The sequence below is a fragment of the Hippocampus zosterae genome, chromosome 16, assembly GCF_025434085.1.
Source record: "Hippocampus zosterae strain Florida chromosome 16, ASM2543408v3, whole genome shotgun sequence".
NCBI classification, from domain to species: domain Eukaryota; kingdom Metazoa; phylum Chordata; class Actinopteri; order Syngnathiformes; family Syngnathidae; genus Hippocampus; species Hippocampus zosterae.
This window is the reverse complement of record NC_067466.1, coordinates 11,125,445-11,153,313: the sequence shown is the minus strand read 5'-3', so window position 1 is coordinate 11,153,313 and position 27,869 is coordinate 11,125,445. Positions and strand designations below refer to the sequence as shown.

General features: G+C 42.0%; 2 protein-coding genes across 5 annotated transcripts; one reads left to right on the top strand and one right to left on the bottom strand.

Annotated features, from left to right (window-relative positions):
* Positions 1–1,052: 1,052 nt before the first annotated feature.
* nlgn3b (neuroligin 3b) lies at positions 1,053–14,897 on the bottom strand. The gene is made up of 7 exons (XM_052046983.1): positions 14,748–14,897; positions 11,387–12,049; positions 9,218–9,277; positions 8,493–8,642; positions 7,647–7,832; positions 4,772–5,561; positions 1,053–3,008 (listed from the first exon to the last, which is right to left on the bottom strand). The coding sequence occupies exons 2-7, from the start codon at positions 11,865–11,867 to the stop codon at positions 2,222–2,224; spliced, it is 2,454 nt and encodes an 817-aa protein (XP_051902943.1). The 5' UTR covers positions 11,868–12,049; positions 14,748–14,897; the 3' UTR covers positions 1,053–2,221.
* On the top strand, positions 10,799–25,669 carry cchcr1 (coiled-coil alpha-helical rod protein 1). 4 transcript variants are annotated; one of them, XM_052046978.1, is made up of 19 exons: positions 10,799–11,031; positions 20,402–20,666; positions 20,749–20,916; positions 21,000–21,117; positions 21,277–21,453; positions 21,549–21,712; positions 21,813–21,927; positions 22,080–22,190; positions 22,275–22,418; positions 22,526–22,636; positions 22,726–22,832; positions 23,443–23,555; positions 23,628–23,700; positions 23,802–23,920; positions 23,999–24,187; positions 24,728–24,847; positions 24,980–25,116; positions 25,209–25,329; positions 25,407–25,669. In XM_052046978.1, exons 1-19 carry the CDS (start codon positions 10,866–10,868, stop codon positions 25,535–25,537), a joined length of 2,649 nt encoding a protein of 882 aa, XP_051902938.1. In that variant the 5' UTR covers positions 10,799–10,865; the 3' UTR covers positions 25,538–25,669. The 4 variants fall into 4 exon arrangements, with proteins under 4 accessions (XP_051902938.1, XP_051902939.1, XP_051902941.1 ...); XM_052046979.1 differs by having other exon boundaries at positions 10,820–11,031; positions 24,746–24,847; XM_052046981.1 differs by lacking the exon at positions 10,799–11,031 and adding an exon at positions 19,620–19,947 and having other exon boundaries at positions 24,746–24,847.
* Positions 25,670–27,869: the final 2,200 nt, after the last annotated feature.

Here is a 27,869-nt window from a genome sequence, read left to right as displayed (position 1 = left end):
GGGCACCATCAGCACCACGGACAGCCACAAGCCATGAAAATGATCATTCTTTTGCGTTATCTGGATTGTATAGACGTGGCATGTGATAAAAATGGTTTTGCACCGGACAAGCTGCTGCTATACGTGTGTTTATACAGAGAGAGGCGGTGCTGTAATAATATTTGCGCCTCCGCTTATCTCTGCTGCGGTAATCCGTGCTGGGAAAACAAACAAGCTGCCATGAAACAACCTGGCAAGCATTTTGGAGGGCACAAAAAAAAAAAAAAACGTGCACACCCGGGGGACGAGTCAGAAGTGAATTCAGTGGCCGATGACCTCCCGCGGCGGAGTAGTTAGTTTTCCGCTTAATGAAACAAGTGATTTGATTTATCCGGTTTTATGTAATCGCGCTGTATGGTCTTTCATGCGAACAAGTGGGGACAGGTCACAAGGGTTGGCAGCAAAGGAAGACTGGGAATAGGCAGCCCCCAATGTTAAAATTTACACGAACGTGGCAGAGGAATAGCAATGCAATGCCGCTTGGGTGGTTTCTTAATGACACGTTTACGGTATAAAATAAGCATGGCTGTCAATTTAGCTTTAGATTTAAGCGTGTTTGTTCGTATGCCAGTTATTCTCAAGGTGTGGTATGAGGACCACTAGAGGTGTGCTGGCTCTCTCTGTGGAACGTAAAAAGAATCAATGAGTTAAATACAAACACAATTTCAAACAAATCTGTGGAGTTCGGTTGAATTTAAAAACGGCACAGTACATTTGCGGTTGAAGATGTTCTTCTTTCATCTCTCCACTTTGAATGTAACTGATCTGTGATACATTTTAATTGAGTCAATAGGTCAGTACTGTACACTTTTTTTCAGTTCTTAACTTTAAATGCGGTGTCTTTGTTCAAATAGGGATATCGTTACGGTGGAAAATGCTAAATCTACTTAACACTTCAAAAACTCTTTAAAAAAAAAAAGGAGCTTACCGTGAATTTCTGGTGAATCCTAGATACTTCGCCTTGATTATTAATTACCATTAAAACCATTCTGGACTCAACAAGACTACCGGTAGTTGGAAAAAAATTGTTTAATAGGTTAAACCACATTATGACTGGTGGCAAGAACTAAAATCTTAAAGTCCATCATGTCCTTCAGAAAACAGACAACCAAGCGTAGAAGTCGGTATGTCCAAGGTCCCAAACCGACCAAAAGGATCAGTGACTTGTGGCTTGGATGAAACTACCGGTACATTTTTAAATGCTATAAGTCGCTTTGTAATACGTACACTTACAATGTGATTACAGGTATCTCTTTGAAGAGTTTAGAATATGAATAAAGAAGTAGCAATCAAATGTTATTCTGTACAAACAAGCAAAGCCAAAAAGAAGTGAGAGTTTGTTAGAGTACGAAAACACATTTCAAGCCTAAAGTTTTCTCTAGTGAAGCAGAGGTTATATTCGTAAAATGTATTAAGCAAAAATAACTCAAGACTTAAAAACTTGAAAGGAAAAAAGGCGCAAGGATACTCAAATATACGACGATAAATTACACAACACTACATACTGTATGCAAAAGTTTCTTTTGATAAGAATGCCTAATTTACATTTTTATTTTTTTTGTAGCTGAGACACCTCCTCACCAACCTAACTAATGTATGAAGGTGTGTTAGTAGAAATTGTCAGGTATTTTGGAGACACTCGTACGGATCTGGATTGGAGTCCATTTTCAATTGAATTACGTTAAGCTGCTGGAAACGAACGACGGTAAAAATACATCTTCATAAGAAGCAATGAGAAATATGTATAAAATATCAATAATAGCAATACTGTACTGCTGTTTTCTGCTTCTTCAACATCTCATCTCCATCTGCGATGAGTTGTGACGGCCCAAAGCTCCATGAGATCAAAATCGATACTAAGAAAAAGCTTCCCCATACAAATCCAACTGTAAAAACGTGATTGTTAGTTCTTTCATGGGGAAATTCCCAAAAAGGTGAGGTGTAAAATGACAATTTTTTGTTTTTCTTTTGCGTGCCATTGCGGAAAAACGAGCGTGAAAATGACAGCTCTTAAGACTTCCTGTTATGACGGAGCAAAGGCAGAAAGCTGGAGTTTGCTTGGAAAGAAAAAAAATCAAAATAAAACCCCAAACATATTTAATCCTATTTTATCTAAACATCCTAAATACAGCTTTACATGGACGTGTCTTGAAGCGTACCGCAGGTCTGGACTGCGGCCAAGTTATACACGTGTGGTGGAGTGAGTGCTGGGCAGGCCTGCGGAGCTGTAGCCGGCGGGGAAGGTGCTGTACGGACTCATGTTGGAGAGACCCATCAGCGAGTTGGGGATCATTGTGATGTTGTTGGGCGTCATCAGCGGGATGTCGTCGGGAGAGCGGCGCTGGTTTAGGGTGTAGTCCATGGTGGGAGACATGTGAATGGGATTGTGGAGGGCCTCGCACTGGTTCCTGGATAGGGTTTCGTCCACGGTGGCGGCGTGGCTCGCGTTGCCTTTGCTGTCGCGTTGAGGACTGGGCTGCTGCGAGGTTTCCTGCCGACTGCGTTTGTCTTTGCGGTAGTAGAGAGCGGCGAAGGCCAGAACGTTGAGGAAGAGCAGAGAAGCCCCCACGGCGATGGTGACGCTGAGTTCTGTGGAGTAATCTCTGGGGTTGGGCATGATCAGAGGACCCATTTCTCTCCCGCCTTCATCGCCGTTGAGGCCCGTGGACACGGGGGGCCGGCCGGTGCCTCCGGATCGCTTGCCGGCGGATTGGGTGGGATCCAGCGGTGTGACTTTGGTGGTGGTGGAGGAGTAATGGAACATGTCGTGGAGGTTGTAGAGATGGGGCACGAGGTGCTTCCAAAAGGCCACCTTGGTGGCGCGGTAGTGATCACGGATGCGAGGCTTCAGGCCAATGTGCAGGTAGAGCTGGTCGTAGGGGTCATACTTGGACCAGGCCACCTCCTCAAAGCGGTTGGCTTTGGTGTGGATGAACTTTGTATCCTGCGGTACGGGTTTGTTGGGATCCCTGAGGAAAAAAAAAACATCGGCACAAAGTCAACTAAAGTGAGCAAATACAACGTGTAATTTTATATCTAAGAAATGAGGGAACCTACGAGTCGAACCAAAATCTAGGAAAAATATGCCTCAAAAGATAAAACAAGACTCTACAGTGTCATCATGAGTGACAGTAAAAAATAATGAGAGTGACTATTTCATAATAATAAATTCTAAAATAAAAAATGATTAATCTCCAGTGACTAGGCTGACATTTTACTTAACGCCTGGCCCGAAAGGATCATGACTCTATATTTATGGCCAAATGTATTAAACATACCGGTACATATAAATGAGGTGGTTAATCCGTCGTGGATCGGGATAGACGACAGGGGTCTAGTGTTCCCTTGATAAAATTAAGTCTTGATCGTACCAAGATACTCTGCAGAAATGAATTGTTTTCCACTTTGTAGGAAGTGTTTGGGGGGGCCATTTCACATTCCAGCATTTGTACCTTGTTACATTGAAGGTGTGCGGTCACTGTTAAAGGGAGGTTAATGACGATTTTTAAGAGTTTAATGGAAGCAAATCAACATGGTGGACTTTTGGAAAATGATTTGCCTCTGCAATTATAAAACATATACGTAAATTATAACCTAATAACCTTTTTGTTTCAGTGCAATGCATGACCTCACTTAAGGACAAAAAGGCAGACATACTCATGAGACAGTACAGTCAGACCTCGGTTTTTGACCATCAGTTCCAGAGGGCTGTTCGAAAACCGATTTGTTCGAAAACTGAAACCACGCTAAAAAAAAAGAACAATCACAATCACAAAGCGTCACTTCCTCGTGTAAGGAAGGCCAAAGGAGTCAAGTGGTGCATTCAAGTGTGCTCAGTTTGGTCGAGAACCCATTTTCGGTCGTAATCCGAGGCATAAAAAAACTTGAAATTTTTGGTCGAAAACCGATTTGGTTGAGAACAGAGACGTTTGAAAACCGAGGTTTGACTGTATTTGACTTGTCTCCACCACATGCATTTATTAAATTATATCCCCTACTAAAAATGTTTCCCATTTTTTTCCCTTTGACATGATATTGAAGATACTGGGTCACCATAAATCACAACCGAAGCACTTCTTGCATATCCATTTTGATCTTGCTTTGATCAGTGTTGGCATAATCAAGACAAGCAAAAAGTGGCAAAGTAGGATCAGGATTGTGTAACATCACCGCCTCTACTCAAGGGCTCAGCATTCCCTTGATGCTTCACACCTCCACATAAGCCTACCTGCTCTATTTGCTTAAGTATGTGAATGGTAAATGCATTACATCACTCCAATGGAATTCGGATGGATTGACACACACACACACATACACACATACTGTCGTATCGAATGTGATACGTATTGATCAAATCAAACGAGAAGGATATTTGATTTCTCACGTTGAAATAATTGACAGTAATTGACGTCAAATGGTGCGGCACCACCGATCCACATTTAATGTGCTGGTGCTTGGGAACCGACAAGAAAAAAAAGGGAGCTCAAGCTGCAAGAAGTGACAGCGAGAGTTAAGACTGGACTTAATTGGGCACACTATTTCCTGGCCAATGCTACAGTCTTTTAATCAGGGTGATGAAGTAGCGCGAGTTAAAAAGGTCGAAAGCCTTCAAATAAATAAGAGGTGCACATTTGAAATCAGACAATTCCGAAGCCCCCGGAGTCTGGAGTGAAATTGCGGCGAGCCGACTTTTGCTGTTGAGACAAATGAAGGCCTTTTTGCTGTGACTCACCCGCTCTTGGCAAAATTGGTCCAATACGTCATAACCACGGCGCTGAGCATGATGTCATTCCTGGAGAAGTTGCAGGGAAACAGGTCAGTCGGGCCGACCATGGGGATGCCGAAGACGTAGGGCACCTCGTCGCCGTGCGCCGAGTCCGACCACACGGGCTTCATGAGGCTCTGGCAGTGGTGGTAGAAGGCGTAGAAGTAGGTCGGCGAGCCGTAGCGGGCGTGCAGGTCGGCCGTCACCACCGAGGGTTCCACCCATTGGTGGTCCGTGAACAGAGCCACCAGAGTCTTCCGCCTGGTTTCCGGATTGTCCTTATCGGCCCAGTCTGTATACATGAACTTAATTGTCTCCCTCAGCGTGTCCTTCCCTTCCGGGTAGCCATACAAACTGTCCACAAAGTCGGATACGACAAAGTCAAAGTCGCTTCCGGACACGCCGTCCTCCAAGTCCATCACGTTCTCCACAAAACGTAGACCCTCACCCTGATTGACACCGAGCATGATGTCATAGTTGAGGAACTCGCCTTGCTCCATTAGGATCTCGGGGTCGTCGGGGATGACGTCGCCATCGATTACCGGCCCGAAAGCCACGCGGTACTGGGCGGGCTGGATGTCTTGCTCCACCAGCTCCTTTGCGGTCTTCCTCTGCAGGCAGGAGACCATGTCCACGGTGTCCAGCACATTGCAGCCCACCCTTTCCGCCAGCATGCGAGTGTACTTGACCGGCTGGTAGTTGACAGCCCAGCTGGAGAGCGCGGAACCGCTTTGTATGATGGCTCTATGGAATAAACCTGGGGGGGGACGCGGAATTCCCAAGAAAAAGACACAAGGGATGCCAAAGGAACAGCGATTAGCGCCTTCAATCTAATCTGTATGCGCCGCATTATCATTTGACACAAACTGTAAGGACACGGTGTCCTGACTGATTTAAAGTAATTGGTATTCGCCGTTAGCGTCTATATGAAAGGCTTGAAACTGAACAAAATATAATTACACTCCCCGTCATGAACATTGAATATTAGTCTGGAATAGCGCACAGCTGGGCCTCGCCGATAGGAAAGCTGCAAGTAGAAATGAATTGATAAAGAAAAACGATCGCCCCGTCATGTTCATTTTAATGATGTAAATAATACATCACTCTTTCGATTCTCCCCCCCGTGTTTGAGTCATGCGCTGTCACCGTTGTGGGCAGTAATGATCAGTTGGCAAAGTTGTTTCAAGCGCCGCCGCGGCGACTTTCCCCTTCATCGGTTATTCACAGATGTACCGTGGCATCAAAAATCTTTTGATTGTGTGCCTCTAACGAGACGCCCCCTTGCCCACTGCACGACGAGAGAGAATTCCGTCTTGATATTGATAAATACAGAGGCTTGCTTTGTTGAATGTTTACATGCAGAGCCAAGCCTCCATCCGGGAGGTCCGAATTTGGCGCCTAAACATGACCGGCGATCGGGAACAAGTCACATAAGCCTTGCTAAGGTGCGGTCACGCGAGTCGTTGGAAGAACACCGCCGGCAACGCCGCCGTTTTTTTCTCTCTCTGCTCCCGTCATCTATTTACATTTTTTTTGGGGGGGGCCACTGGCTATCATGCATGCTTCAAAGCGCTTTCGGCGGCCCGTGTGCGTCTGCCGCAGTCCAACTAGGGCATCAAATGGAAACCTCACAAAGCACAGTTGCACTTGCCGCAGCCTCCGTGGACGGCATTGATGAAAACACCATTCCAGACCCTCTTGTGATTCTGGTCTGCTTCAACGCGAGGAAAGGCAGCTCCCAGGAGGCAACAAGTACTGAAATACACTACTTTGATTCGATCGAGCAGATTTGAATAAGTGCGCACCGAATATTTTAAAGCTACTTATTATCATAGTCTGAGATCACTTTCCTGTGGCTGCGCCGGTGATTTCCTACGCTTAGCAACAAGAATAAAGCCATAACGCTGAATACTATTGAGATCTAAAATGAGCTGGCTGTGATTACAGCAGCACTTGTACTGTTTAGGAGAGGCTTTGAGATTTCAAAAAGCTTTGAGATTTTTATCAATATGACTCATATTGCTCCGATGTGGAAACTGACTGTTTGTCAGAAATACTAACCACATACTACAACGTCCCATCAGAGCTAATTTCATTCCAATGCTATTTCGCACACACTAGAGGGAATATTTAAAAGGCAGTTGCATGCGGTCAGGGCCTTGAAGACCTCCTCTGCTGGCTTAGAGACTATCAGAAGCACAGACCTTCATTTACAATTTAGATGGAACAGTGCTAATTTATTTCCAACAGTCTACAAATAGCAAGGGTATTAGTCAATACCCCGTGGCATTCGGCGGGGGAGGGGAAGTATTGTTTTTAGCATTGAGCTCACGTTTTCCCAATACGTTCAAACTTCTTCACCCAACGCGTTCGGACGACGCGTGTCAATACGTTTGAATGGCTTTACAAACTTTTTCGAAGAACATAGCCCGGTTTTAAATATTTACCCCACATTGGCAATTTCATGCCACACATCGTTGTATTGTGTTTTGTCTGTTTAGCTATGCGACAATCGTGGTATTAAGAGAGGGATTAGATCACTTGAGTCCCCAACGGAGGCCCACGTCCCAAAATGCACCGCCCACCGCTGTTCAAAGGTATCTGTGGAGGATATGCTGTGATGTATTAACAAGCATTAAAGCTCTTAAATAAATATCGCTTGACTGCCGGATTTGAATTAGCGCTAAAAAAAGGAATGAAGTGAAGTCAGTAGCGTCAATAACTGGACCATCACTCGACAGATATCAACATCATTCATGTCCATGAATGTTATTTTTAAAATAGTATTTTGTTTTAAATTTGATACAGTATTCCAAATCTATTGTAAAAGGGCATCGTCTACCTTCTGAGTGGTGGGATAGTGTCAGTAGGCTCACGCAGGAAGCTCCGATTCCAGATCCAAAAACGGTGATACGACCCGGGTCCCCTCCAAAGTAGTTGATGTTCTTACTGATCCAACGTAGGGCTTGGATCTGATCGAGGAGTCCATAATTTCCTTTCGCGGCCTGGTCTCCAGTACTAAGGAAGCCTGGACACAGAAGGAGGCAAACAGTCATAGGTAGTGGGGCCATACAAAGGAAATGAGAGCATTTCTCCTCTGGTACAAATACAGAATGTTGCGCCTTGATCATTGTAGTCAGCTACACAGTAGTTGTCGAAGGCCGCTACTGCATCAGGGGGTGCCCACCTAATCTAAACGTTGTCTTTGCAGAGTGACTTCATCAATTTTGACGTGCATGAATAAATAAATCCTTTTACCGGGCTTGTCCCTTTGAATTCACAAAACCACACAGAGGTTTGCCAGTGCTGAGAATTGATCCTGTTACATACTTATTCCCCGGTCCGGTTGTGCAACAACTCATCGCTTCGGAATGCTAAACAATTCTCTCGACCTTGTGAGTTCTTGGGAATACCTCAATGGTTAGTCTTACAAACGTGTACCGATTAAACACATCCATCTGGGGGGAGGGAGGTCACACATGTGAAACAATGTGCATACAAACAATTACATGCGTTGTCATTGCTCTGAAGACATTTGTATGCCAATCCATTTGGAAGTTGTTTTTTTTAAATCCCTTTACATTTTTCTTGGGCGATCTAAGTGGAATTTAATTTGCAATGCCTTCTCCCTCCAAACAAACTAATTGGCCATATGAAACAACATTCGAAGGTTCAATGTTTTCATCACCTAATATTCCAATCCTGTAGTTGAGCGTGACAACAACAACGTTCCCATAGCTGGCCAGCACGCTGCCATCCATCATGTTCCCGGTGCCTTCCATATAGGAGCCTCCATGTATGTACACCATCACAGGTCGAGCTTCCGAGTCCCTTATATCTGCAAAGTCAACACACACACACACACACACACGATGAAGCACACAAAAGTGCAAGCAACGGTAATGCAAAATAAGATTAACAGAGCCTCATTAAAACCCGTGTTACAGCTGTATGAGGAATGGTTACAGACTAAAGAGAGAAGGTGCTTCGAAGCAAGCCGATGGGGCAGATTTATGGTTTGGAAGCTGCAATGACAATTAAAAAAAAAAAAAAAAGCAGAGTAAATGCCCTCGAAGGATGAGGATGAATTAAATTCTCTGCAGCTTCTACAGTAATTATAGCGTTCTAACATATATGGGCACTGGTGTTATTTACAGAGTGCGGAGCTCTGTGGTAGCCGATAGTGGCCACTCTCCAGCCACATTCATATCAAGGGGAAGATATTGATAAATGTGATACTGTGGTGCACATACAAACATGCAACTCAACAGAACATTTTGTCGACATTCACAAAGCCACACTGCCATTAATGTGGTGTGTTGAGCACATATGAACTCAGCAGGTATTATTTGAACCCAAGAGGCAACGAAATAAAAGATGAGACATCCAAGAGAAAGAAAACAACAAAAATACCTTCTGATATATGAGTCTCAGCGTGAGAAAAAGATGCCCCCTTTTTCCTGTGTTGGCTCCCTGTAATTCATATAAAGACAAAAATAAAAATTAAAAAAAGGTATTTAGACGCTTTTCTACTTATTCGATATGCGGTCCAGTCAAGCAAACAGAACGGAGACAAAAATAAATAAATAAAATCCTTTTTGGCACAAAGGCCATCCGCCCTTTTCTCTGTAATTTTCCACACAAAATGAGATGCTATAATTAAATAAACTCCTGTGATGTATATACATGTTTGCAATGTTAATTCCGGTTTAAATAATGGGAAGGAAGTGAGCATGCGGGTCAGTGTGAGGGAGTGAAAATTTGCTTGGTGCATTGTGTGTGAAAAATAATCTTGTCACACCTGAGGGCATTTTAAGCATACCACGAATACAAATGAGGTGGCTTGAAACGTCGTATTACGCAAATATGCTTTGGAGTGTTTTCATTAAGTCGTTTATAGGTGAGGAGACCTTTAGCCAGCGCTCAGACTGGAGGCCTCATTAAATGTGGGATGCACCATTTTGGATGGCTACCTGTCAAACAGGCTGTTTGTGTGCTGTTGCTAGGCTACTGTAGCTCAGCCGCACGAAGAGAGCCATCTTCCATCAGCCAAATGGAGGGAACGCTGGCTTTTTAAATTTTTTTTTTGGTATTGTTAGACACAAACTGAAGCAGCTCGAATTAGCTCTGCATGTTTGGAAACACTATAATATCCATCCAGCCATCTTCTATCCCCATTCAGGTCGGCTTACTGATTTGTAGGTGCACATTGGATGTGCAAAATGTTCCCACACTGCCTTATTTCACATCTCCTACTACAGTCAATGCTAAACCGGGGCAGGCTCGGCAACAGACAAAAGTTGACTTTTTGTACCTCACTAATTGCCTCCCAAAAGACATGCTGTCAGAACAACGATGGTGTTCCAGAAAATAAAAAAAATAAAAAAAAATAAATGAATCTAAGGTACGCGTAAATGCAAGTTTTAGAGAAAAAACCCTGGGTAAAGTTCCTTCTCATTTCTCTTTCCAAGTTGATTTAAAATGACAGCCATGACACCTGCACAGTCTAATTTGATTCCGATAGAAGAGCTGTGTCAAAACATTTCTCGTCGCATTGGATGCATGTGATTTTTTGCATACGTTACACACAATGCTTGTGCTAACTACAGTATATTATTATAAAAGAATTCAATTTGAACATGCATATTCAATTTTCAGGATCATATTGAACATTGTTGCCGGTGCCCTAGCAATTGCTGTCCTGGTGTTAATCCCTCTTTTGGAAATAATCCGATGTTTCATGTGAAATTATAACCAGCATTTTTTTTTCTTTCTTCAGTGGAGGCTGAAACAATGGATAGTTGCATAATACAGTATATATTCATTCTTAAGTTCATAAGATTAGTCAAAAATGCCCGCTCTGTCAGAAAGCTAACATATTTTTCTCTCTGTACATTGTTTGCTTCCAATTACTTTCCAAAATGTGAACAATTGAACCAACGTGCTCAACGTCTACTCAACACGGAATTAAATGGAAAGTCAACTGTTTAGGGTTTGAGATGAGGTTTCAAAGGCACCTTATGATGACACTGCCTCTGTTATCTTTGTAAATGCTGATTTTATGATAAAGCTTTTGCATCGGCTCTTCGGAGATTGTGCAAGTAGAAATACCGTTGGAGAACGCCCACTAGGCATTATTGTAGTCATCCATCTTTGTAAAGGCAGACATTTTGAACTCCTGTATTGGATTTCCTCAGACTGTGCAACTGGTCATAACATTGTTACCGGTGAGTATGTGCTTCGGCTCGTAGAAAATTCTGTGCAGTTTAATCAGACGAATACCTGAACCTTACCTCACCTCAGTAATGTTTCACTCAACGTTTCCTAGAGGGAAAGTATTCATAAACTTAAGTGTCTTCATGTTTCTTAATGCTTCTTGGGGCTCCATGCAAACGCTTGCCATGGGCAAAATACATTTCCAATTCGAATGAGTTTCATGATTTGATCAATCGAAAGTTCCAATGACCTGGTAGGACAATGATGACATGGCTTTGGCGGTGCGCACGTCCAAGAGCACACAATGACATCAAAGCAAAACAAGCTGTGATCAATGGACGTCATTCGGCACGTCCGCCCACTCACCTTCTTCTGTCGGAGCGTAGATGTTGAGATATAAACAGTCCTCGCTCTGATCCTGAATGTATGAGGCGACCGTGTCCAGGTTGTAGGTGAACCAAATAGGCATCATTATCTCTGGCACAGTGCTGTGGATGTTTTGAGGGCACACGGGCATGAAGTGGGTGGCATTCTTGATACCCGACCAAGCGGATGGCTGATCCGGGGGCATGAAACGCTTGTCTCCCACTGGCGGGGCGGCGTAGGGCACCCCTAGATACTGGTCGACGGGCCTGAGCACCTCGCTGGGCACGGGGACCCTGAGGCCTCGGAGCTTCCCGAACTGGGTAGTCACTGTGGGGTAGAACTTTTGGCTTGTGGCCTTGGTAAATGACCAGCAGGAGCATAATATCCACCAGAGCAGAGCACAGTGGGTAATGGTTACCGACCCCTGCTGGTGTAGCAGGTGCGCAGGCAGCAGATGGTCTTTAAACGTAGCCAGCCACATGGTTTGTATCCTCGCACAACACGGATGCAAAATGTAGTGTCGGCTCAGGCCCCTTTGCACTGAACTTGTCACGCAGACATCACTCGGGCGGCCTTCAGATCAGATGCTTATCAAATCCAAACACACCTCGGGCTGGCATGGACCATTGCCTCTTCTCATTTTCGTCGCAAAGCAACAAGGATCTGAAAAGACAATAATTCGACTAAACATGAGTGAAGTTCTGAATATGTCTCCAAAGCGTCAAAAATTCAAAGGTGTGGGAAGACAAAAGGATTTAAGATATGATGTCGGGTAAATCCCCGCAGACTTGTCAATCACCGCATGTGATTCAAAATCGCCTTTTAGGAAAAATGTTTTCTGAAGAACATATATAGAACTAAATATGCATAAAATGGTGAATACTGATGTCTATTTTTTTTTTTTTTAGTGGAGGCGGAATGGTAACGGGCCATCTGTTTGATGTTGGAATGATGCAGTGGAAGCATATCGATTAAAAAAAAAGGTGTGAAGCAACAACACTTCTCTTATGTAAAAGAACATTTAAAGAGACGGAAGATTAAAAAGGAGCACATCTTCTTTGTGTCTTAACATTTAAATTAAAGTCACCTAATCTGGAAAATCACCTGAGAAAATGATTTTGCTTCACATCCAAGCCACCTTGTTAGAAGCACGCTCCAAAAAAAAAAGCATGATGTGAAGTGTTGAGAAATTCCTGAACAAGCAAGTGTGATGAGCCAACTGAAACACTGACTTTCCTTCCCAAAGCCAAATAATGTTAACTTCATGAAAAAGGCTTGATGGCGGCTGGCAAAACAGAAGACTATTGGAAAGCATTTGAGTTTAAATGCGTCCGTAAAAACTATAAAACTCAATTTTCTTGATCCACTGTAGGAGAATTTTAACAGGGGTTAGAGAAAAACTCCTTCTGAGTTTCATATTGATCAAAAATCATTCTGCCTGAAGTAGCCGCGTCATAATGGTGAATGGTCTGTGGGAGACAAAAAAAAATAGCTCGACTTTTACGGTCGTTCTCTCGACCCCAAACTAGTTTAGACGGAATCAAACACACTTCATTTTGCTTGAAGATGCAATGAACCAATTCCACAAATTAGCTCTTAGAACTCATTCACTCCAAAAGACGTTTTTAAACGTCTTTTCAGACTTGGTCCAGAATTGGCTGGTACTGAAAGAGTTAATTGATGAAGTGATGATTGCGTACGGCATTTGAGTCACGCGGTTTCCGAACTTATTTTTATGACAAAGCCTGCCTTTCGCTTGCTTCTACTGTGTTTGGTCAACGACGATGACGAACCACTTTGATAAACAAAACATATACACTAAGACAACAAAGAAAAAACAATGTTCTTCCTTTTAAATAACATTTTCATCCCCCAACCCCTCCTTTTTAAAACCCTTATCCTCAGTTATTGTCGTGAGGCTATATTTCTCATCATTATATTCACACAGGCTTGTCAATGAGCGCGGAAAAAAAACAAGCTTGTTAACCTAATCAAATTTATTGACGAGTTTTGCCTCGAGCATTGTGAAAGCCCGCTGCTGGGAAGCAGCTCATTTTCCAACTGCTAAACCTATTTAAGATTAAAACGAGAGACAATTTGTGCCTCCCAAAAGGAGGAACTAATTAGCCAAAGACAAGCACGCTACTTCCGCTCGCCGTTTACAAATAATGCGATGCAACACATAACTTTTTATAATGCTCGTCAATTTGTTGCTTGCGCAGAATGCGACATAAGTGTAATCACAGAGGTTCAATGGAGGCATTACTGTTCCTCTCTGCCTGGGGGCCGATTTTGTCTGCATTAATTAAGATGTATGATCATAGTCCATGGCTCTCAAAAAAAGGCTTTCTCTGTGCAAGAAACTGTAATGATAAGATTTTTTTTTTTATTGCAAATTTCCTTGCTTGACGGTTGACGCTAAAACACGAGGATATCATTAGAATGTTTAAAAAAAAAAAAACTCCTGAAATGGAGCAGAAGCCCGCAGCAGTAGGCACCACCAATCAGACTTGGTTATTTGTTTTCAGCTCGATCAAAAAAGATAATATGAATTGTTAAAATGAGCAGCATTTGCTTTTGAATTATACATGCCGCTGCTTTAAAAGATTTTTTTTTCTATTTAACATCTTTCAGCAATGTTAAATTAGCTTTACACGTGACGCAGAGTACTGTATGAAATATCGGCTTCAAGCTTGTAGTCTGTGACTGGACACAAGTTGGCTCATACCAAATAAGCTGTATTATAAACTCGAGCGATTTGAATGTACACTTTTTGAAGAGATACCGAATCTCAGAAGGTGAAATGTTTATTTGCCTATAACTCAGCAAATGGGCATTACACGAAATAAATGTTCCAAAATGTAAACCTCCCATAACAATTTATTGCAGCAGGCCACAGATGTTTTATGCATCACAGCGGTGGTGAGACAAGAACACTTGAGACCCTTGGGTTTACTGGGACCATACCAGTATAAATCAGAGTATAGGGCAGACGTGATCCCATTTAAAAGAGGTTTTACAATGATTGTAATGATCATATTTCATTCGCTACCGTGAGAAATTCCACATCTTTATTGTATCTACACCGTTGACAGACACACAAATCAACACCTATTTGACACCAATAAAAAAAAAACTCTGTGAGGACATCATATTGATTGGAATCTGGTATAACTTGGAGGTTTTGTGGAAGGAAATAAATGCATTTAAGAAGCACTATAATGTCAAATAAGAGCGCCGGGCTCCCAATGCCCTTGTAATTTGACATGTGCACGTCCAAACCGATTTAGTGGATTCCTCCAATGCCCCCTGGATTAGCAGTGCAATGATAAGAATGGAGAATTGATGCAGAGGACGATACCTGGGGTAGCAAATGCACCTCCATGTCATCATCCGTCCGTTTTTTAATTAATGCAATGATCTGGCTCCATAGAAGGACAACAAGCCACAGCCCAGATATGATGGGAACACATTATGGCAAGCTCGTTAAAATCCAGGTTTCCAACGGTGTCTTAATATATGCAGGATGAGAACATATGACCGGGCAACTAATGCCTTCTCATTGTATAGCGTTTTAAAAAGCCACTAAATGAATAAAGAAAAAAAAAGAACCCACTGACATATATGCATGTGATCATTAGGGGTTAAAAACACAGCATCGTGAGGTTAACTCACCTGCTTTTAACAGACGCCGTTACGCGCTCCATCTGTGGACGTCCTCCATTGCATTTCCCCCTCTCAGTTCGGCGTTAAGACAACAATGGGCTGGAATGAACGAGTTCCCGCGCTTCCCTATCGAACACACATCAGATCTTTCCTCACATCACACATCTCCTGCTTTGCACAGTCTGCGCTGCTGGCTTTGCGCATTCACGACGCCAAGGTCAGGAGCGCCAACGGTTTTAATGGAGCGCCCACTATAGCGATCGCTCTCCACGGCGCCCACTGGCCGTGCGTTGCTAAGCGACCGCCGGGATACGCCAGTGCGTTCGTTTCATCCTCAAAACAGCGGAGGAAAAAAAATCCTGATTTAGCAACAATTAACTAAACAACAGTCGGATAGCACTCACGCGCGCGCCACTCATATTACGTTCCACCTCCCTTTTTTGATCACAAATGAGTCTATATTTGGAAGACTCACCCCCTCCTCCCGCCACGCTTTTTAGCCATAAGGAACAAATGTGAGCGGAAAAAAACAAGTCTTCCAACAATTTCCTTGTAAATAAGGAATATGTTTTAAACTAAAATTCACATCGATCCTGTGTCAAAATGGGCATAGATTAGGAAAGGAAACAAAAGCCCTTGGAGTGTTGAAGAGCCTGGCAAATTAATGATAGGCGCCAGGCACTGGGCTGCACTCCAGTTTAATAAGCAGATGGGGAGATAGGGTGAGGTGATATTTGTCAAGACCACAAAAAAAAAAAAAAAAAAAAAAAAAAAAAAACAGGGCAAGTTTTAAAGTCTCTGTAAAGTGAAAATAAAGGTCTTCGAACTGTGACACAGCACCAAAGCAAAGTGTTGTTAACAACCTGGCAAGAAAGCAAATCATTAAGTCTAGAAAATTAAGCTTAAAAATCCTGAAAAATCATGCCTTTATCTCCGCTCTCAAAAGAATATTTATGCTGTTACTTGTTTGCAGGTGTCGGGTGTACTTTACTGTGAACCAAGCTAGCAATAGCATTAGCCAAAGGTTTTGGCTCAAGCACTGCCTGCCAGACTTGATTGACTGACTGACTAATAATATGTTGGGAGGTGCAAATAAAACAGATAATGACGATACAAAGGTTTACATTGTCTTTGGTAAGCATGAAGCATTAAACGACTACGCATCCCTACATATTTGAGCAATGAAAATATGTATTAATTGTATCTTAATTGGATTTAGGTTTTGAGCTTTGTCGATTTTCTGGAGAAGTCTCATCATGGAGAAGTGACTCATCACCGGAATCTTTTTTTTTTTAACGACATAAAATCCACTGCTATAAATACAGACAGTTGCTTACATATCAAACGCCTCTGGACAATATATGAGTCATATACTGTATATACTGGACAGAGAAATTGCAGGAGATATTAACCCACTAGGTATTGCCTCTGGTTTCTTAATTTGGCCAGTACCCTTGTGGGGAGTGTAGTCCAATACTTTTGAATGAAAAAATATAAATTCAAGACAATGTTTTCTCTTGGGAATGTCTTTCAGACCCGCTTGCACTTACCTGGCTCGAGGGAGGAGCTTCACTGGGGCAGACTCTCGAACACATGATGGTAAAATGCAACAAAAAGCCTGAATTGTTTTCCAGTGTGGGAAAATAAATGCAGCACTTTGCCGAGTTGCACATTCAGCGGGGAGATGACCCAGGAGGAGTCCTAGAATATAATAAAAGGATCAGAAAAGGAGCTTCTCTGGATCCCCCTAGGATATAGTGAGGGAGGATTACTGCGCTCTATTTCCTGACAATGCAGTCCCCATTAACAATTCAATTTACCATTCCAGATCATTCTAATTACACTAAAGGAATGATAAGTAAGGATAAAATTTGCAGGAAAAATACAAAAACAATTTCCATGAAAGAAGTTTGTTGCAGGCAGGAATCTCAACAAAGAGCAGGTAAAGGAATAATTTTCAGTGGTTGAGTCAATAATCGTTTGAGCCGTCCACTGACCAGAATGCACAATCAGAATCCCTCCATGGTTCTCCATTAACTCGATAGTTGCCTGCTGACTTACAAACAGATGGGCACAGTGATGGTTGTCTGTGCTCAACTGAGTGACATGGTCATTTTCGTGGCTTAAAATGTAAATAAACTTAATGGTGGCCTACCTTCATGCTTGCATAATTAGGTTGTAATAAAGATAATAGACACCAATAGACACTATGAAACATATTTAAAAAGATGATATACATTGATTGAATTTAAGTGACTCAATGTAGGTGTGATATCTGAATTTAATCAGCAGAACGCAGTTTTTAAAGATCCTTGAAGGGAAGCTGCAACGTAACTTGGCTACCTTCCTAATAAGCATCAGTGTTGTCTTTGAATGCTGGATTCCTTGAGTCTTTTCCAATTCTCTGCTGCAATGCGCAGCATTGCTGTCTTTCAAAGAATGGTTTTACTAGATAACGGCTTCCATCCAAGATGCTCTCATGCCAAAATCTGTTTTTTTTATATAACGGTAATAAACCTCGGTCTCTTCAGTTTATTAACTTCACTTGTCATTTTAAAATTATTTTTAAATACAGCACAAACTGAATTCTTCTCAAGTAGTGGGGCGGTCCCTCTTGGGACGTGGCGGGGTGGGCGCATATGAGCCTCGGTAACACTTTTTTTTCCTGTACTAGAATAAAGTGTAATCAAATCATCTTTATTTCTATCGCACCTCATCGTGCAACCCAAACTGCTTTACAGTAAAAAAATAAATAATAATAAAGTATGTAATTGCACATCCGCTACAGTAGGTGGCAGTGGTCTGCTCATATATGTCTTAATGTTACCAATGAAGGGATTCTTTGTTGTAAGCTGATCTATATATATTTTTTTCTGTTTGTTGTATTCAATGTTAATAAGGATACAATGTTCTTCACAGGTGTACTTATACCATTTATATAAACAAATTATTCATAATCATGGCGGGGAGTTGAAAGGTTTACTTCTCCCTTGGAGGCGGTAGGGGGGAACTAAAAATAAATAATTGAGTAGCACTGCTGCAGTCAAAAGCCCTTGAGGTTAGTCACATCGGAATTCAACCATACTTTTTGATGGAAATTGTGATACAGTATTTGTTGTGACTTGCAAACTTGGATAGTGGTTAGCTTCTTTTTCCACATAGGAGGCAAACAAAACATCCTAAAACCCCTTTTTTCTATTTACGCCAAATCAAAACAAAGAGACAAACAGATTATGGTAGACTATGGGATTTTACACTCTCTGTGGTTGTATCGTCCCACTGACTTCTAAAGATTTGCTGATCAGAAATTTCAATGAACCTCTGTGGAAAATAGGTCAAATCTAAAGATGACAGCTGCAGAGAGACATTTAAACACACTGTGTACAAATGAACGAAAGGTGGTGGAATGTAGAATATATTGCCATCTACTCTTTGATTAGATTTCCAGCAGAGGCATAATGAATCCATCACCATTGCAGATGCACACAACACACTTAGATATGTAAAAGTATTTTAAAAAATGTGAGTTGTTAATTATTAATAGGATTATCATTTTGCTGTCGGGGGTACTGTGACATATTTATGAATGCACCAGAGCCCAAAGTCGAGCTGCATTATCAAAGATCAGCAGAGGTTGTGAGTAACAAGCTACATTCCATTTATTTAAACAACTTTTTAGATACGTTGTACTCATCAGAGTACTTTCACAATTGCTTGGGATAACGATCTTGACTCAGCAGTTACTCGGTGCTTTAGTAAATTTTTTAATGCTTAAGTAATTATACAGAAGGATACATTTTACTTGTCATATTTTTCGAAAGTAACAATACTCTCATTATACTCTCAGTATAATTTTTTGACTTCTCTACCCACCTCTGACGACCAAAATTAACCAGTAAAATGTCTTACTATCAAATGGTACCCTCTTTTCTTCATAGCTATGATCATTAGTAGCACATGTCAAACATACCTGTTCTGAGGAGAAACTTGGCAAAGAAGGAATGGCAAAGTTACAATATTAAGGGCATTTTAACAGAGCCTGCTCTCCATTGATCATCCCAGTGATACCTGTATTGAAATAATAAATACCTCATGGAATCACGCTTAAGGAAACTAATTGGCTTAGAGTCTGTCATGTGAACACCCTGATAGTCCACAGTCGGCAGTGTCTACTCTAATGGGACACATATTGTCTAGGATTAGGGTAGATTTAGGATGGTTGATATATGTCTTCACTATGATTTACTCGCCCGTGTTCATTGTCAGTGTGAAACAAATGCCTTTGGATTTTCCCCCTGCCTGTTCTATAAGAATCCCCTGCAGTGCCAGTGACCTCTGCCATCATGCAATCGAATAGTGCCTGTCAGTCAAACTATCTGCCCCGCCCCCTGAGAACATTTTGTGTTACAGACTCGTGTTAGTTAAACAGTTGTGGCGACAAAAAATAAATGATTTGTATACACAGTTGTGTTAAAAGTGACATGTTGGGAAGTGGGGGTTGGAAAGCATTATGAAAGGTTACAAATCCTGCAAGACTAAACTCGGGGTTACATATAAATACCATCATTAATCGCAAGCCCACAATGCACTGCGCGAAGTGGCGTTATTATTGAATGTATCGTCTTATTTACAACGGTGCCTATTTAGAAGCGATTCTTTTTATTTATTGCAAAGACTAGATTCTAGATTGTTAGCTAGCTAGCTATAAAGAATAGCAGGAGTGGTGAAATAGACGACCCAGTGGCTCAAACAACAACAAAAATATGTGCTTGAAAACAACAAACTGAATGGATTGCTTCCTGGAAGATCATTTACTCCACTGAAAATGGACGGGTATAATCGTGGGAAAGAAAAGCTTAACATACCAACCGATTTCACGTCACCAAATAGTTCTCGTAAGTTTTTTTTTAGATGCTAGTCTATCATATGCATTGTGGCTTCGCACATAGTTGCTATAACGAGCACATAGTTGCTATAACGACGTACTTTGAATGGCACTGTAGTAGTTGTTCACCGCGCTAGTTCGTAAACTCTAAGTGAATATTTATTTATTTCGGGATATTCTTTAGATATATATCTAAAATGTGTCGTGTCATATTTTACGTTAGTGTGCTAGGAGGTTTTAGTGTAAAATATGAACCTCTAATGGGTTGTGTAGACAGAGTACACACACAACACACACACACACTTGCATGACACAACAATCCCCATTGGTCATGTATATATGCCCTCTAGTGACAAGTACAATTGGAACTACCGTACTTGATGGTTGTCTCGCCATAGCCATAGATTAAGTACTTGTCCATAGCATACACATGCATAATTTACATTTCTTGTCATGTTATACAGGGAAACCCCAAGATGACCTTGTACCTCCCTCTCATTTTGCATCAAGTGTCCATGCTGCTACATTGGCCACAGGCACACACCCATGCATTTCTTGGATGAAACCGAGTGTCCCCACAGCTCCACCAAAGGATCCTTGGCTTGGTGGTACTAACACCCAGCGAGAAATATTAACACAGAGAAAGGAAAATCAATCCACCGTGATGCTGCAAGGACACAACACAAGAGGAAGGACTCCAGAGGAAAATGTGTCAGACTTGAGGACGAGGTATTCTACAGTATTGGTCAAACATACCATCAGCTGGGGGGCTTGGTAGATACACAAATAGCTCCCATTTGCTCAAACACAGATCCAAAGAAAGAGGCGATCAGTGGTCCAGATGGGAAGAAGAGTGGTGTCTGGAGGCAGAAAAGCACAAAGCGGAGCCTGAGCGGTTGAAGGAGCAGATGGAGGCCCTGAAGGACACTGTGCAGAGATATAGGGAAGAGATTAGAGTCAAAAACGACACCATAAGCAGGTAGCAAATGGGTCTACATATTCCCGAGATTAATCATGGATACTCTTCATTAAAATAATTAATGTATAATTGTTGTACATCAGGCAATGTCATGACCTGGAGACAATGAATCGAGAAATGAGAAATGTGAGGTCTGAGCAGAGCCATCTGAAGGAGGAGCTCATTCACTGCCATGGACAGAAGGAAAAAATAAGCTCACAGGTAGCAGTGTATCATAAGCAAACATTTAATTTCGACTGCACTGTTTGTTTCCTGTGATCGCCTGGGATGAACTGACATTTCACCTCCTCATGTTGTAGCTTATAAGTTTTTGTTTTATTTACATTTTGAAGATGGTCATTTTGTGCTTGTGTTTTACAGCTAGAAAGATTTAAGAAAGAGTCTGATGAGGAACTGGCTAAAATAAGGAGTGAAGGGGAAGCTCGGGAGCTCGCCCTTAAGGCCAAAATGAGTGAGCAGCAAGCAGAGGAGGCCAGAGAACAGTCTTTTAAAATGATGGAAAAAATGCAGCAGATGCAGAAGAAGCAAGAGGAAGAGGTATTTGCCAAATCCTAAAATAGGCAACTATCTATGAGATGACCCATTTCATTCGATGTCTCCCACCGTTTACATTTTCAATTTCTCCTCATCAGCTGCGACAGTTGAACGCCGACCACTGTGTGGAATTATGCACGGCCAGAAAATCAAATCATGAACTGCAGAGTAAACTTCAGTCAGTGACGCGGGAAGTTCTGCAGCTGAAAAGCAATCTCATGGAGGCATCTGCAGAGAGAGATGAGTTGAAAGAACATTTAAGGTTCCACATTAAATCCAAACCGGAGCGATAGAAAATGAATTTTACATTGTTGATAAAACGAGTGAACACATGGGTTGGTTGTGATTTTTTTTTTCCCCAGACAAATGGAACAAGCATACGAGACACAATCAGCGACTCTGCACAGTCTCCGAAATTACATTGGCCAGGTTGTCGCGGACAAAGGAGAAAAGGAACAATTAAATGAAGCGGTTGAGGTTAAAACAATGCGCCGTGTTCAATGCGATATGCCCAGTACAAAGGGTTTTTTTTTTTTGGGCGCCTTTCGGTAGATTAACAAGAATTACATACAAATGCAACTTAATTAACGTTCAGGATTCTGTCTGCATTGTATTTGTTCATCTTGTAGAGGCTCAACAAAGAGAAAGCAGCATTGCAGAAAACCACTGAGCTATTGACTGTCCGATTGAATTCCATGAGTGAGATAGTCTCCCTCCAAGAAGAGAAGATGCTGAAGAAAGTGCGCATTTGTCCTGGTTTTTCTTCTAATTTACTGTACGTTTGACATAGGAAGCATTTACCGAAGTGGCCTGTGTTTAACTAGGCCTCGTCAGACCGACTCGCGACACAAAGAGCCGATGGTCTTCTTGTGCTTCACCTCTGGAGGGAGAAGGTGTTCAAACTCTGCGTCCAGCTTCGTTTGAAAGACATCGAGCTGAGAGATGAGAGGGAACAACATCGTTCAGAGGTGTCAGAAAATGCAGTCTGACAGGAAGCTGGGTGCCAGCATCACTTTCAATGTGTTGGGAGACAAGCGCGTTGGCGTGGAAATAGAATCCTCTCTTGATTTTCTAGGTGGGACTTGTGGAACAACAGCTGCAAGAGGAGCGGCATCGCGCAACGGTGCTCCAGCGCAGTCTCGACGCCGGGATAGCTGAGCTGGACCAGGAGAAAGTGGAAAAGGAGGTGAGCATCTCTGCAAGCGAGGTGATTTTTGCACCGTGGATGCCCAATGCGGATGACCTCTGATGCTCGAAATTTGTATTTCTTCTTAGAGTTTGAAGCGGGACTTGGCTCAGGCTTGCAAGGAGACTCAACAACTGAAGGCAAAGAGTCTCAGCTTCGAGGCTGGGCTCAAAAGTACAATAGAGGCCTTGCATGGGTAACACAGGATGAAAGCTCCATCCAACAATTTTTACAGGGGTGCCTTGAAATACAAGTGACCTGAATAAAGCGTTTCATTTGGACGATTCTGAGATACCAATGCTGTATGATGATTGTGAACTAGTTTTCAACTTATCTCACCATAAGCAGCAGCTTGGAACAAGGTTGCCTTAAGAACAACCTCTCAGTGTAACTCATTCACTCCCAAAGACGTTTTTAAACGTCTTGTCAGACTTGGTCCAGAATTGGCTGGTACTGAATGAGTTTTAATGCCAATGACACAATGCTAACAGCATTGATAGTCAAGATTTTAGAAGCAAGAGATGTTTGACCAGCAACGGTGGCGCAGCACATTGTAGACAGAAAACATAATAAATGCAGGCTTATATTCTTTACCCGCTATGAAACATTACTAATATTACAGCATCTTACTGAGCGAGTTACAGTAGTAGACCGCATTATGCGGCCTTCCGGTGGCCAGCGCAGGCACAACCGAAGGAGCAGAACAATGGAATGAATTGCTGCATTAAATCATGATGAGTGCTATTTTTTTCTTTTTAAAAAAGGGTTGTTTTAGGGGAAAAACTGTTGTTCTTTGTGCCTTACAGGTTTAGTGTGACATTTCATCGTAAAATAGCAGAAGTGGATGCAGCACAAGCAAAACTCAATAGTTTTGGCCCACGGTTGAATTTTGCCAGAGGCCGAGTGGAAACGGTCCAAGGTGCTGTGATTGAGACTTGATTTGTATGTGTTACCTGACGTTGTTGTACATCGTAATGATTTTGCCTCACAGCTTTGTTCATGAGGAGGGTTGCTCTGCACAAAGTCCAGAAGAACAGTAAGCAAGCAGAGCAGACAGCGGAAAGGTAGTCAATTTGGCACAATAAATTCACTTTAATTCCTCAGAGAGCCTTTACTGAGTGCCCCCCCACCCCCACCCCGCTTTCTTGTATTTGTTGCACAATAGCATCAGAAATTTACAAGAAGAACTCACTTTGGTGTGTCAAGAGAGAAGCAAACTCACACAGGAGCTCAAAAGAACGCCGGAGCTGATTGACAAAGCACTGAAAGATATAAAAGAAGAACGTAAGCACATTCCAAGGGCACTTGGGCTTCACCATCTGATTAGACACTCATCACTTTTGCACGTTTGCGTCCCTTCAGATGAGAAGAAACTGAGGCAGCTACAGGAGGAGCTAGAGAAAAGCCGAGATGAGCTGCAGAAGGCTGTGTCAGACGGAGAGGAGGTCCGGCGGAACCTGGAGCAGGCCCTGGCTCAACTGAAGTTGAGCAAGGAGACACAGGAGGAGCTTCAATCTGAACTTCTCAGCCAGAAGGAAAACAGCGAGCAAGGTAAGACGTACGAAAAAGATTTGCCACGACAGATCTTGATTACCAAAATCTCATGGAGTGTCTTTAAGATGAGGCCTCGACCGACGTGGATGCCAGTATATGGCAGAATAAGAAGATTATGATAAACGATTAATTGGTCTTTTAATTAAATATATATGTAATTAATGGGGAAAAAAAAGATTAACTCAGCTCAAATCAGCTGATTAGTCAATCGAGCCCGACTTAAGATTCTGTTTAATTATGATATTCAAACTTATTGTTTATCCACATATGATTGAGGCCTGATTCTGCTCTGCTTTAAACATGAATTTGGATCTTACTCTGCCTGATTATCTTGCTGTAAATTGGGTCATATGGCAAGAAAAATAAAAAATATAATCACAATTGGGTCACGGTGTAAATCCCGCCTGAGACATGATTTGGATCATAGAAGACGTGAAAGTTGAACAAAACAGTCAGAGCTCTTTGGCAACAATAGATTGGAAAACGCAGTTACTTTTTTTTTTTTTAATACGCTATGTGCATTTCTGCGATGAATAGCGTGCATCTTCCACACAGCCCTGCGGGAGCGAGCATCCGAGATTGAGAGCCGCTGCGCTGAAAAGCTTAGTGAGATGGAGATACAAGTCAGCACAGCGAAAAGAGAACACACCAAAGCAGGTTGGAGGGGGGGGGAAATCACAACACAATTCAAACCAGAGTCAACTATGTCCTATCAAACATACACGGAATGTATGTTCGACTCACGAGAGCTGCTCTTCTAGTCCTTATTCTTCATCTCTTATTTTACAGTTATGACTTTACGACAGTTTGAAAGAGCGGTGGCGCAGAAACAGAACTACTGGAACGAAAGCCAAAGTGACCACACAAAAAAAGAGGTCCAACGCACGCAACCACAAGATGCTGAAACAAACCGAAACACACTGCTGGTGAGATTAGCCAAAAAATATATACGGTATATATATTTTTTAAAAGCATACTTTGCCGTCTCTGTTCAGTCAACTAACAATTTGTGCCGCAGACTGCTATTCCTGAGACAGAGCTGAGGAATGACTTTCTGCAGAACACATTTGCCCCCAGAGAACAAGGGGAAAAACCTTTGGAGAGAAGCTGCTTTATGGGATCACAACTAGCTCCGGAAAGTGAGTAGTGTGATCGTATTTTCCCCTCATTCCAGATTTTGGACTGCTGACTGGTTTGACTTGCTTTATCCCGCCAGAGAGACTCCTTTCCGTTCTGGAGGAGCTCCGCACGCTCAGTGCTGCAGTGGTAAACAGCTCTGAAGACTCTGCAGATGAAGAAGATCGACACAGCGACTTATTGCACACAGTGATGAGGCCCCGTCAGTGAACGCATCTTTATTTTGAACAGCCAAACCTGAAAGACTTGCACTCACTTGTGGTGCACCTGTCAAACTACACTTCAACATCTTGCGTGAGCATCTTTTTTTTTTAAAGTGCCTAAATAAAATAAAATATTACTATATCATCCCAAAAAATGCACACAAAAGAATATTTTACTGTTCATTGGTAAGAGGAGAAATCTAATAAAACAATTGACAACATCTGCGCAACCATGAATGCGAGACGTGACCCAATATCGAGCTTTTTTTTTTTTAATCATGTCAGAATTCTCTTAAGTCACATTTTTTTTCTCAGATGTTTTATTTTCAAGGGTTTGTTGAGTTAGCTGAGCTCGGGCAATGCAGAGACCTCCTACAGTTGGAACAGATGACCATTTATTTTTTAATCACACATGGGGGAAGACCGAGTGGCTATGATTTGATTTTTAAAAAAAAATCTATATTTTCTATTTGTAGTTTCCCGTGACAGAGGCCCGTTCTAAATGACTTTGCCATTTTTGGAGGGCTGCTGATAAACATCATGATGAACCAGATAATTGAGCAATTTTTCTTGTCTCGAGTGCTGATCAATTTTGCAGCAGCTTCAACTTTTCGCCCTGAGGTGAAACTGTCGACGGGAGTCAAAATAACAACAAAAGTGCCGTTTACTACACTACTTTACATCAGGAGAATTTAGCCGTGCACCTACTGCTTGTTTTATTTCATAGAAACCGGCTGCACAACATTAGAAGGTGTATTAGAAAGCACTGGAAAGTCTTTATCTTAAGCAATTCATGTCGAAAAAAAAGGAATGATCAAAAGATGTGGGTCTCATGTGGGATGCATGTATTATGAATCCCCCGTGCATATAACATGATTTTCCCCTCTCTATTTAATGAACTCATAATCACAGGAAATGGGCAATGAAATAAGATGTTTACTTTCCAACCACTAGAGGGTACTGTTGTCAAAGAGAACATTTAGTTGTCTTGTCTTCCAGCAATTAAACAGAAACCGACAATACAGAACCGTACTGTACGACTATTTCCTCAACCAAAAATCGATAGTGTAATATTTCTTACCCCCATTTCTATGAGGTATGCTGTTCATGTGGCGTATGTATGGTCGGCCAGTACTTTCAAGTCAAGTACATCCAAGCTTCCCCTCCCTGTCTTGTCATCTTTCCAAAGTTGTTCCATGCCAGAGGTCAAAGCAAACTTTGGTGCTTGTCAAGGTCATGCTTTGATCCCATCAGGGGTGTAGCACGGGCCTCATCAGAGAATCGTGGTGGGCTTCGTGCCATTTGCAGGGCACGCTAAAGGCAAGGGGAGAAGCCATGGCAGTACAGCTAAAGATAGTCAGACACATTACGTTATTTAGACATGCATGCAGTGGCAGCGTTTCTCCCTCACACGCGGTTGAGTGAAGCTAAGGGGATTAAGCACTAATTATTGCTCTGTTCTCTAGAGCTGTGGTTCCAAAAGTGTGGTACCAACAGTGGTTACGCGGGCTCCCTCTAGTGGTATGCGAAAGAATCAACGGAGTACCTGTACATCAAAATCAGCTACAGTTTTTTTAATGCAGTAAAGTTAAATTCAGTTTCAAGGTACATTTGAATTTAATCTTTTCAAAATCTGCCTCCTTTTATGATTAACACTTGGGCCTACCATGCTATGCTACCGTATTATTTTTTCAAAGAATTACCAGAATGTTTGACTTCAATTTCATTGATAGTATACAGTATTAAGTGATTGGGTAGACAAACTACTTCTTGGCTTTAACAGGTACCCCTTTGTGTACATGCAGTGTGGTTTTTTTTTGTTTGTTTGATTTGAATGAAATTGTCCCTTTTCCAGTTACGGATGCCAGAAATGTTTAAAATAAAAATCCTTTTGACACAGGAAGTTTCGTTTAGGAAAGAGATGAAAGGTGACGTATAATTGAGGAAGGACCATAAATTAAAAGACAGCAAAGTGACGAGGTGACAATAAATCAGTAACACACAGAAAAATACAGCATTGAACAATTGAATCTGTTTGATGAGACTGGACGATGAATATTATCCCTTCCTCTTGAAGCAGTTGTCTGTGTGGAATGACATCATTTACCTCAAAGGCCACAGTAAGTGCTATTCCTCCTCAAAGTTTATCTCTCAAAGGTCATCTTGATTCAGTCCTCACCATGAGTCATCTTTTTGGATGATGATTATAGTTCATTTACGAATTATTATAGAACCGAGTCAAGTTGACTTTATGCTATTTAGTCATTCTTGGTGGTGCTTGTGAATTCTTTCAAAGCAAATACCGGCATGAAGAATGATTACTTAGTGATGGCCTGAAG

Coding starts and splice junctions, on each gene's coding strand:
- cchcr1 (XM_052046978.1), top strand. CDS start 10,866: ATGATAAAGCTTTTGCATCGGCTCTTCGGAGATTGTGCAAGTAGAAAT. Junction 21,713..21,812: donor GAGTTGAAAGAACATTTAAG/GTTCCACATTAA, acceptor TTTTTTCCCCAG/ACAAATGGAACAAGCATACG. Junction 22,833..23,442: donor ACAATAGAGGCCTTGCATGG/GTAACACAGGAT, acceptor TGTGCCTTACAG/GTTTAGTGTGACATTTCATC.
- nlgn3b (XM_052046983.1), bottom strand. CDS start 11,867: ATGTGGCTGGCTACGTTTAAAGACCATCTGCTGCCTGCGCACCTGCTA. Junction 9,278..11,386: donor CTACGCTCCGACAGAAGAAG/GTGAGTGGGCGG, acceptor TATGAATTACAG/GGAGCCAACACAGGAAAAAG. Junction 7,833..8,492: donor CTACAGGATTGGAATATTAG/GTGATGAAAACA, acceptor TTCTGTGTCCAG/GCTTCCTTAGTACTGGAGAC.